This window comes from Otolemur garnettii, unplaced genomic scaffold (genome assembly GCF_000181295.1).
Source record: "Otolemur garnettii isolate 467f Iridium unplaced genomic scaffold, OtoGar3 scaffold00115, whole genome shotgun sequence".
NCBI classification, from domain to species: domain Eukaryota; kingdom Metazoa; phylum Chordata; class Mammalia; order Primates; family Galagidae; genus Otolemur; species Otolemur garnettii.
The window spans coordinates 2,670,336-2,681,674 of record NW_003852510.1 but is presented as its reverse complement, the minus strand read 5'-3'; the positions used below and the strand labels follow the sequence as shown (position 1 = coordinate 2,681,674).

General features: G+C 45.9%; 1 protein-coding gene across 1 annotated transcript in view; it reads right to left on the bottom strand.

Moving 5' to 3' along the window:
* The window catches only part of ZFYVE26 (zinc finger FYVE-type containing 26), a 74,890-nt gene that overhangs the window by 9,267 nt on the left and 54,284 nt on the right, over positions 1 to 11,339 (bottom strand). Inside the window, exons 31-35 of the mRNA XM_003797374.3 lie at positions 10,764 to 10,900; positions 9,548 to 9,768; positions 5,303 to 5,450; positions 4,866 to 5,075; positions 4,153 to 4,371 (exon numbers count right to left, since the gene is read on the bottom strand). Of these exons, the coding sequence (XP_003797422.1) occupies positions 4,153 to 4,371; positions 4,866 to 5,075; positions 5,303 to 5,450; positions 9,548 to 9,768; positions 10,764 to 10,900 (935 nt within the window). The remainder of the gene's footprint in view (positions 1 to 4,152; positions 4,372 to 4,865; positions 5,076 to 5,302; positions 5,451 to 9,547; positions 9,769 to 10,763; positions 10,901 to 11,339) is intronic.

Below are 11,339 nucleotides of genomic sequence, written 5' to 3'. Positions count from 1 at the left end.
CACAGGCGCCCGCCACAACGCCTGGCTATTTTTTGGTTGCAGCCATCATTGTTGTTTGGCAGGTCCGGGCTGGGGATTCAAACCCGCCACCTTAGGTGTACGTGGCTGGCGCCTTAGCCGGTTGAGCTATAGGCGCCGAGCCAAAAAAAAACTTTGCTTATTTGACCTCCAGACACCAGGTACTTTTTCTACATCTCTACCTGTTCCTTCTCAATTTCCTTTGCTGATTCTTCTCAGTCTCCCCAGGGCTTAGGAGGAACCTGTGCTCTTTTCTATTTATACTCACTCTCTTGGTGATTTTATCCAGTCTCATGGCTTAAAATACTATCTATTTGTTGATGGTGCCTAAATCCACATCTCCAGACTTTTAAGTAATTCTCTCTGAATTCTAGAACTGCATTTCTGACTTATGTCCAGTTGCTGATTTACCATGTCTATTTGGGTATCTAGTACACGTAACACCTCTAAACTGCATGCTTGACTATTCTTTGAAATCTGCTGTCTTCCCTTTCTCAGATGGTAACTTCATTCTTTTAGTTGTTCAGGCCTCAAACCTTAGATTTGTTCTTTCCCTCACACACCTATATCAAATTCACCAGCAAATCCTGTTGGCCCTGCCATCACAGTAGACACAGGATCTGACCACTTCTCACCACCTCCATTGGCCCCTGCTGGCCCAAGCCGCCATCACCATCTGCCTGGATTACTAGAGTAGCCTTTTTCACCAAACCTCCCACTGCTCAGTCAACTACTGCTCACTCCTACCTCTCTTCTGTTTGACGCCAACGAATCAAACTGATTGATTCTGTTAAACATCAGCTGGATCATGTCACTCCTCTGCCTACAATCTTCCAGGGGTCTCCTTTCTCATTCCTTACCACGTCTACCTGATAGGGCCTGTTTCTGACCTTCCCTGCTGCTACCCTCTCCCAGCTGACTCTGCTCCAGCTGGCGGGTCTCTGTCCTTGTTTGTCCCTCTGCCTGTGCTTCGCTTTCCCCACAGATCTGCACGACTCACTCCTCATGTTCTCTACCTCCCGACTCAGCTGGCACCTTACTTGGGCACCCAGTCTAAGATTGCACAAGCCACCCTCCCTTTTCTCCTGCTTTATTTTTCTTCTTACTTAGCACCTACAGTATACATTTTCTTTCTTTCTTTCTTTTTTTTTTTTTTAGACAGAGTCTCAAGCTGTTGCCCTGGGTAGAGTGTCATGGTGTCATAGCTCATAGGAACCTCCAACTCGGGCTCAAGTGATCCTCTTGCCTTAGTTTTTCTATTTTTAGTAGAGACAGGGTCTCACTTTTGCTCAGGTTGGTCTTGAACCAGGGAGCTCAAGCAATCCACCTGCCTCAGCCTCCCAGAGTGCTAGGATTATAGGCATGAGCACGCCTGGCCCCGTATACATTTTCTATGTTCACTGTCTCTCTCCCTACTATAATGTACATTTTATTAGGTCAGATTTATCTAGTTTTTTTTTCTTTTTTCACTGCTATATCTCTACTGGCTGGAATATTCCTTGGCTATTAGATGAATGAGTAAACAATAAATTATGGATTGACTCCTCAGGAAAGGGTACATACATATTAACCTCCCTGCTCACCTGTACTTTAAAGATCCTAATTCATAAACCCCTATTCCATAGCAGAAGAAAAGCAAGAAGTCATTTTTCTTTTCTTTTTGAGACAGAATCTCATTCTGTCACCCTAGGTAGAGTGCTGTGGCTTCATAGCTCACAGCAACCTCAAAATCTTAGGCTCAAGTGATTCTCTTGCCTCAGCCTCCCAAGTAGCTGGGACCCACCACAGCACCTGGCTACTTTTAGGGATGGGGGTCTCATTCTTGCTCAGGCGGCTCTTGAGCTTGTGAGCTCAAGCAATCCACCCGCCTCGGCCTCCCAGAAGGAGAAGTCATTTTGGCATTTAGATGTTAGGTTAGGCACAACTAGCGGAGAGTAAAGGATGGCAGGAATGTCATGGTGGAACAGCATGCTGGCAAAGTGGCACTTGGCACGAGCTGTTCAGAAGCAGAGAGGATGTGGGCTTCGAGAACACCCACGGTGAGGAAAGGTTAGAGCTGGTTTCCTGATTCAAGCTAATCCTAATTGGGAAAATCAGACCTGATAATCTACAAGCTGCAGGCCAGACTTTAGGAGCCATTAGCATTATAGGAAAGATGGAATTTCTTAGAAGGACAGCACCTTAAGAACTTCCATTTCATTTATCCAGTCAGTGATCAATAACTGGTACTAGGTCAGGTGCCTGATTATACAGATGAATAAAATGCAGGTGTTCTTGGTCCAGGTGTGAGTGCTCAGTGATAATCCACTGGGATAAATGCAATAACGAGCATGATGATGGTGCAGAGAACGGGGCGGTTAATCCTCAACAAGAGGCAATGAAAGGATACTGGAAAAACAGACAGCAGTTTTCCAGGGAAACAAGGAGGGACAGGGCATTCTTGGTAGAGGGAACAGCATTAAAGACTCATGGATATATGACAGTGGACACTACAATCAGGAAAATTTAACTAATTCAATGAGTCTAGAATGTAGGGTATAAATAAAAAATAAATTGGAGAAATAAGGGGCCTGATTGGGGCAGGTCTTGTAGCATGCTAAGGAATGTGGACTTCATCCTGTGGCTGTGGGGATCCACCGACAGCCTTTTAGAGAGGGGAATAAACTGAGTGTATTTCCATTGTAGAAAGCTTGCCCTGGGCAGTGTGGGCAAAGGGGCAAAAGAAAAGTGTCAGGAACAGGACACCTTTCATGTTCTAGGCCTTCGCCTGTAACTTTCACCATTTTTTCCTGTGGTTCCTACATGCTTGAGCATAAAGGCAAGATATTTCAGTTCAAGCAGAACTGATTACAGGAGATAAAAAGAAGGCTTCTTTCCTGGTTCTGATAAATATAAAGCAAGGGCGATGCTGTCATCAGCTTATACCAAGCGAATCAAGTAAGCAGCTTAACTCTCTGGATTACAGTTGTCAGAGGGAATAGAACTGGGTGATTTCCAGTCTCAATTTGTGCTTGGGAGAAGCATCTTAACCTCTATACTCATTTGGGAACAGAGAAAAAGGAAGAAAGTTAGCATTCAACTCCAAACAGCATGACTTCCACATTATTCTTGAGACCTAGTTAGTAGCTAACACACAGTCAATAGCTAAGCAGTGGTGAGAATACCTCCTTCAGTGTCCTGTAGGGGTAATATTGCCACAATCCTGTGAAATGCTGATTTCACTTGAAGAAATTCTAGAAAATAGGTCTATTAGTAAAATTTCACTGGCTGCTATTTTGATTAAGGGTGACAGAATGAAGGTAAAGTCTGCCTTGAGCGCCTTTGAAATTTAGTATGTATCAGCCAATTTCTCAGCAAGTTATTATGGAACATTCAGAGAAGAAAAAGGAACTCAGCTGGGTGCAGTGGCACATCTCTGAAGTTCCACCTACTAGACAGGCTGAGGCAGGAGGATTGCTTGAGCCCAGTTCAACAGCAGCCTGGGCCCTACTTCTTAAATAAATAAATAGAATTTAAAAAAATGAAAACAATAAGAATGTCAAAGGGCCATGGTGAAAAGGAATGCCAATTGAGTATCAGTAGCCCAGAGAAAAATGCTCTTTAGCAATACCTTTGTGGGAGCGGGCAGAGGATGTGGGAGGAAAAAAGTAGAGCCCATTCTCCCTTCAACATGTATTTGGGGCCCAAACGGAAGACTGGTACCATGGGTGCTCCCTGGCCCTGGGATAACAACTCCGGACTGGCAGCTGGGTCAGAGGCATGCCAGGCCAGGTGGGCAGGTGTGTGGAAACAGAGCTTAGCAGTTTGCCCAAGGTCACACCAGACTCACACTAAGCATCTCATTCCAGACACCACGCCTTTAACTACTATCCAATTCTGCTACACGTTTTGGACAAGGGATGGAATTTGCCACTGCCAGTCTGGACAGTGATTTGGGATCCAGGCTTAGGCTTGTTGTATAATCATAGAGCAATGCAGAGCCTTCCATTTTGACCTGACTCTGCCAGAGACGCTCTCACAGCCTGACAAGTGGGTTAACTGTGAGGAAGGGGTTATCAGTGCTCTTGAAGCCGTGTGGCTCAGCGGGGCGAGCAGGGCAGGCAGCGCCCATGGCGGCCGCTTGGCGCACCCCACCTTGTGGAGCAGGTGCAACAGGGCTTCCCGAAGGCAGCTGTGCCGCACGTAGAAGCTGATGATGGCCAGGTTGGTGCTGTAGCTGTGCAGGTAGAAGAGGCATTCTTGGTAGTAGGTGTTGTTCATGACCTTCCCTTCAGGAATCACCTCCAGGGAGAGGCTCTGGGTCCGGAGGGTAGCTTCCAGTTCCCGCAAGGTGGCAACGTAATCATCGTCTTGCTGACAGGAAAGGAGAAAGTGAGAGGGAAAAATAGCACCAGTGAGTTCTCAGCAGACACTAAAATGACGCTTTCAAAGAATATCAACATGGAAAAATGTTTACTATGCAAGTAGAAAAGTGAGCAGAAAGCAGGCGATACTCAAAAGTCTATACAGCGTATTTAAATACGCATACCCCCAATTTCATTCAAAAACATGACATAGAAAATTCACCAAAATTTTAATACTAATATTAGCATGAGTATGGGATTATATGTGCTTTTTACCTTTTTAAAAATAGTTTTTGTTTCCTTTTTTAAAAAAATTTATTACTTATCTAACCATGTATGGATACGTTTTAAACTACATGTAATGGAAAAATCTGAATATAAACCTGGAATACTCTGAGCCAGGACTGACACCGTCAGCTGAATTTAAGCTGATCCTTTTCTCAGGTTGCTATTGTTTCTAGGCCTCCCTCCCCGAGCTGGGCTTTCTGGCTGCTTTGCTCTTACCAAGGATACGAGGGGCCTCACTGTGGACTCCAGGTACTCAACCACATCCTGCACCAGCCTTGAGCCATGACTCAGCTGGTTGAGGTCAAGCGGGGGCTTCAGACAGCGACTGAACTTCTCCCGTGCTGCAGTGAGGTTCCCGGCTCTGAGGCAGGCCATGCCCCAGGCGTGCCATGCCCCGGTGGTATCAAGTCCAGTCTTTGTGGAGACCTGGAAGAAAAATTGCTCATTTTAGTGAGAGGTGGCTACATCCACACTTGAACGTCCCAAAGACCTATTTTATCCCCATGCTGCCCTCACACCCCCTGCACCTTGGGATAAGGTAATGCTCTATCCTTCCCATGGTCAGGACAACTAAGAGTTGGCAACACCTATTTGCGAGATGAAACAAAGGCAACTCTTACAATGGGGTGAAGTCAGCTTTGTCTCTGCCTCACCTCAACGCCCAGTTGGTAGTACTCAGCTTCCAAAAGCTGGTTCCTGAGCCGGGTTACTGCAGCTGGCTGCAAGATCTGATCCAGGGAGGGCACACGGCGGTAGGCAGCAGCAACTAAAATATTCAGGACATCTACCTTGCTGATGTAGCTACGGGAGGAACAGGCAAGACTGTGAGGCCCCCAGAGTCTTAGGAAGAAAAGTTGTTGTTTAAAGGTTTTCTATTCCATTTTCAATGTGAAACGTGATACCGAGAATTGAGGGGTGCCTAGCACAGACACTGAGAGTGAGGCTTTGGAGTCTGACTCTTCGAATCTTAGCTCCATCATTTCGGAGCTCTGTGACCTGGGGCAAGTTAATTAACAATTCTTTGCTTTAATTCACTCATCTGTGAAGTGGATATAGTCATGTAACACCTTATGACACTTCTGTTAACCACAGACAGCACATACCACAGTGGGCCCAGAAGATCCTAATACCATAACTTTACTGTACTTTTCTATGTTTAAGATACAGTTAGATACAAAAATGCTTGGCATCGTCTCATAGCTGCCTACAAGACCACCGTAACGCGCTGTACAGGTTTGTGGCAGAGGCTGAACCACCTGGGTCTGTGCGAGTACGCTCTATAACGTTCACATAGCAAATCACCTAACAATGCATTTCTTACAATGTATCCCTGTCACTGGTGACGTGTGACTGTAATAATGAAGTTTTAAGGATAAAATGAAATAACCCAGGTAAAAGGGCTTAGGATCATGAGTGGAACTTTTTGGCAGTCATTAAATATTAACATTAACGTGTGGAATGGGGACACTCAGGGCTTCTATTTGAGGCAAGGCTTTCATGTTAAATGTTGCAAGCTTGCAAGTTACCCATTTGGTTTTTGACCCTTTGAACTCTCCTTTATGAAGGGAGCATAGATTGAGTCTCCACGGCAAGCACTGCTAGTTAGTGCCGAGAGCGCATCACCACCGCTCTTGGAAGTACTGCTGGGCAGGGTCTCCTGCCCCCCTCACTCAAATTCTGGACTTGACATCTTCTTCCTGGGCTAAGGATGGGCCCTCATTACAGTCCACTAGGATTACCTTCTTACTCCTGCTACTGGATGCTTGTAAAAATCTTATAAAAGGCCAGATGTGTTGGCTCACACTTGTAGTCCTAGCACTCTGGGAGGCTGAGGCAGGCGGATCATCTGAGCTCAGGGATTCGAGACCAGCCTGAGCAAGATCAAAACCCTGTCTCTAAAAATAGCTAGGTACTGTGGTGGGCGCCTGTAGTCTAGCTACTTGGGGGGCTGAGGCCAGAGGATCACTTGAGCCCAAGAATTTGAGGTTGCTGAGATGCCCCAGCACTCTACCAAGGGCAATAAAATGAGACTCTATCTCAAAAGAAAAAAAAAAAGAATAAAAATCTTTTTTATTTTTTTATTTTTTTTGAGACAGAGCCTCAAGCTGTCCCCCTGGGTAGAGTGCCATGGCATCACGCTCACAGCAACCTCCAACTCCTGGGCTCAAGCGAGTCTCCTGCCTCAGCCTCCCAAGTAGCTGGGACCACAGGCGCCCGCCACAACGCCCGGCTATTTTTTGGTTGCAGCCGTCATTGTTGTTTGGCGGGTCTGGGCTGGGGACTCGAACCCACCACCCTAGGTGCACGTGGCTGGCGCCTTAGCCGGCTGAGCTATAGGCGCCGAGCCAAGAATAAAAATCTTATAAAGACGGAGAGGCTGGAGGGCTGGGACAGTCTAGCTAGTGCTGCCTGAAACAAACCTACACCCAAGGTTCCTGAATCTTGCCTCATAATTCCAGCTTAAAACTCTGTGGGTCCTGACTTGTTCACCAAGGAAAAGGATTCTGGACATCAGTAATTCTTAACCTAGTAGGGGCAGGGTTGGGGGAAGTATGCTGTATAAAAGGATCAATACCATCATGTATTTTTATATATTTAGAAAACTAAAATATTTAGAATAGGAGGTTTAAGTTTTGTTTTTAAACCTGTATGTATTTATTTGTCTATAACAAGGGGCTATGAGCTAAAAACAGGAAATAAGAAATACTCTGCAAACCAAGAGCTTTAAACTGATTTGCAGGGCAACATCCGTTGAGAGAGATGAATCCATTTCTATCAGCAAAGGGGATAATTCCCCATAACGGGTCTATCTGAACGCAGGGTGGGGGAGAAAGAACATGTAATTTGAAACCACTTCTGTGAACTGTCAAAGAAGCCCATGGTACCTTGGGGTGGCTGAGAATCCTACTGAAGTGAGGACTTTCTTACTTCTTAGGCTAAAGTGGATATTCCCTCTGTCTATGAGATATTACATTACACACATTATAGAGTACCTTTCTCTTTTCTCACTTACATTTCTGATATTTGAGATATATTTGTACATTTAAAAAATTTTTGCCTTCAGTTGTTTTTTCATGCGTTTTCTACCTTTTGCTACACGGAGAGGTTTTTTGTTTTTTTCTCTTCTTCTCATCCTTTTCTGGAAATTCAGTAGATTTGGGAGTGTTTTCATGGTCATTTAGAAAACCTCACTTAACATGTATCAATTTCTTCATTTATCTGCTTGAAAAACAACGTAGAAGCTATTTGCCTCTTCACACGAAAGAATAAAATTAGCTCCTTTTCACTTCCTTCTACTTTCTTTGCACCTCCTTCTGCTCTTTGCAACCTCCTAGTTTTTGTTAAGAAAAATAATAGGTCACCAACATGTTTGGAGGACACAGGGGATACCAGACTCAATGCTTCACTCTTCACACAGGTGAGCTCCTTTTACCCCCACAACAGACCCATGAGATAAGTATTATCATGCCCATTTCATACAGGAGAAAACTGAGGCCCAGAAGGTTTAGCAGACTTGTCGCATGTATTACTAGGAAGCAGTGAAGTGGGGATTCACTGTGCTCCATGTTAGCTGGTCATCTGTAGGGAAATACTCCGAGCAAGTCTCTGAGGGAAGCATTTACACTCCAAAGAAAATGATGTTCTCTGCTTCCAGATCTGGTTAGGACTGAGTGCTGGGAATACTCATCATGAGTCATGCATCTGGGTGGATAAACAGGGAATTAGGAGTTCTGACTGCCAAGTTAATAAAAGGAGTGGAAGCAGGTTGTGCAGGAACCTGAGGGAGGTCTACTCATACATTTTCCATAGACACTTCTACTTTATGACCCAGATTCCTACCTTTGACACAGGAATAGAACAATCTCCAGATTGCTCTTATAGCTCTAGTCACTGAAGTCACAGTCTGAATTTGGGCAAGATTTGGGTAGAGTTTTGTTCGAGGCTAATCTCTGGTTATTAAGGGAGGACACACTTTGTTTTTCTTTTCTTTTTTTTGAGACAGAATCTCATACTGCTGTCCAGGCTGGAGTGCCATGGCCTCAGCCTATCTTATAGCAACCTCAAACAATGGGTTGGGATCGCTCAATCGATCCTTCTGCCTCAACCCTCCAAGTAGCTGGGACCTGCCACAATGACCGGCTAGTTTTTCTATTTTGTAGTAGAGACAGGCTGGTCTTGACTCCTGAGGTCAAGTGATCCTCCTGTCTTGGACTCCCAGAGTACTAAGATTATAGGCACGAGCCACTGCACCCAGCCTATACATTTTTTTTTTTTTAAGCCAGAAAGTTCTACAAAGACTAAAGGTGCTGGCTCGGCGCCTGTGGCTCACATGGCTAAGGCGCCAGCCATGTACTCCCAAGGTGGTGGGTTCGAATCCAGCCCGGGCTCGCCAAACAACAATGACGGCTGCAACCAAAACATAGCTGGGCGTTGTGGCGGGCGCCTGTGGTCCCAGCTATTTGGGAGGCTGCGGCAGGAGACTTGCTTGAGCCCAGGAGTTGGAGGTTGCTGTGAGCTGAGATGCCACAGCACTCTACCCAGGGGGACAGTTTGAGGCTCCTGTCTCAAAAAATAAAAAGATTAAAGGAGCTTTTTAAAAATGGATTTTAATAAGAAATTAATTGTACAAAGTTTTCTTTCTGACTGACTATAGCTACAGAAAGCTATGCTTTGAGGATCCACTCTGAGAAAAAAAAGGACACAGGCTATCCAGGTAGGGGAGGAAAGAATCCTTGGGATCTGGTGACCATACTCCATCAACATCAAACGGAGAGGCAAAGTATTTCAGCATGTCTTGTCAGAGAGGATGGTGCGATAAGAACTCAATCTGGGATCAGAAAAAGAAGCTGAACAGAAACTGCCACCACAGGAAAGAATAGGGACTCATTTCCATATACCTGTCACAAAGAGCCAAGTCCTGGCTCTGGCCAGCCTTGACGAACATCATCTTGGCACTGAACAGCAACTGCTTCATGATGTCTGTGAGCAATCCCGCATCCACCTCTGGGTTGGCGAGGCCCTTGGACAGCCTGCAGCAGTGCTCAATCAGCTGGTGACCACAGGCAGTGGGGTCCCGGTGCAGATTCAGGATAGCAATGCACAAGGAGGCACTGGGGGCCTGGCCAGGGCGGAGGAAGGGTGAGACACACTCTGAGACCAGGGACCACAGCACCGTTAAATGCATCTGGATGGGAGAGGGGACTCTTTCCCTTTCAGAAGGTGCCAAATTCCACAGCAAAACAGAAGTGGAACTAAACAAATTTCAGATGTTCTAAGTAGCACAGCTGGGTCCTAGTTGCCAGGTTCTGTCATTTTAGTGGAAGAAGGCCCTCTGTCCACATGGGACCTACTTCTGGAAACGTCCATAGGTTTCTAACGTCCAACTCCTCTTTCCAGTCTGCTGTCCCACTAGCACAAGTCCTCCTTATTCCTGGCTTGGACTATAGTGGTCACCTTGCTTGTCTGATCACCCAGAGGAACTTCTGCTTCACATTGTGACATACTGCTGCTAAATTAATATTCCTAAAGTATACTCAGAAAGCTTTCCCAGGTCCCCAACACCTACCACCTAGACCAGCGGTTCTCAACCTGTGGGTCATGACCCCTTTGTAACAATGAAAATACGTTGCGGCATTAGGAAGGTTGAGAACCACTGACATGACGTTCCTCGCTGCAGAGCTCAGTCCCACCTATTACTACTTCTCTATCAACTCAACTGACCCGTGTTCCTTCCAAATTACACAACTTCCAATTCTGTAGTCAAGCCCTGCAGTTTTCGACACTGTCTTTGCTCAGACATTTTAGTTTTGCACTCTCTGCCTTTCCTGTGTCCTCACTCCCCACACAGGCCCCAGATTTCTGCTTGTCACAATCCTCCCACTCTTCCAAGGCTCATCTTAAATGCTACCAAGAGGAGCCTTTCCTGGTCTCCCCTGGTGCACTGCCTAAGATGCTCCTTATTTTCTGCCTTAATGGATTTCCTTGTCTTAGCTCCCACATGACCACACTGTAAACAAGCGAAGGCCAGGCTGTGTTCACCTACCTCTGGATTTCCTGCCCTCCTACTACGCGTCATAAGAAACTCAAGTGGGCATTGCATTCTATTGCTATTACCTGCTCATAGTAAAATTCATTCCGCACCAGTTCATTTTCCTCCTCATTCAGATCCAAAATCCATTCCACTTCATCTGCTTTGGGGACTCTCACCACCAGTGAGTATGGAGGGCTCTCATGCTGGGAGCTGTCTGGTGCTGAGAAGAGAATTGCCATTTATGTGTCAGCCAGTGGCTGGCAGTTCAGGCTGCCCTGTTCAGTGAGTTGGTATGAGGTACAGGCAGATACCTGTCTGCTGTCTTAGGGCCCTTTCTCTCTCCTTTGTTCTTTTGTTTCCTTTAGAAGACCCCATTAAGCCCCTCAACCCTTCTTCCCCAAGCATAGGCATCAGACAAGTATTATAGCACTTGTCACCCAGCCCTGTGGCTTCACACAAGAGACCCTGAAAGGTGCATGTGTTTGTTTCATTTTGGTTTTTTTTGAGACAGAGACTCAGTTTGTCACCCTCAGTAGAGGGCCGTGGTGTCACAGCTCATAGCAACCTCAAGCTCTTGGGTTTCAGTGATTCTCTTGCTTCAGCCACAACACCTGGCTATTTTTTGGTTGGAGTTGTCATTGTTGTTGGCAGGCCCGGGC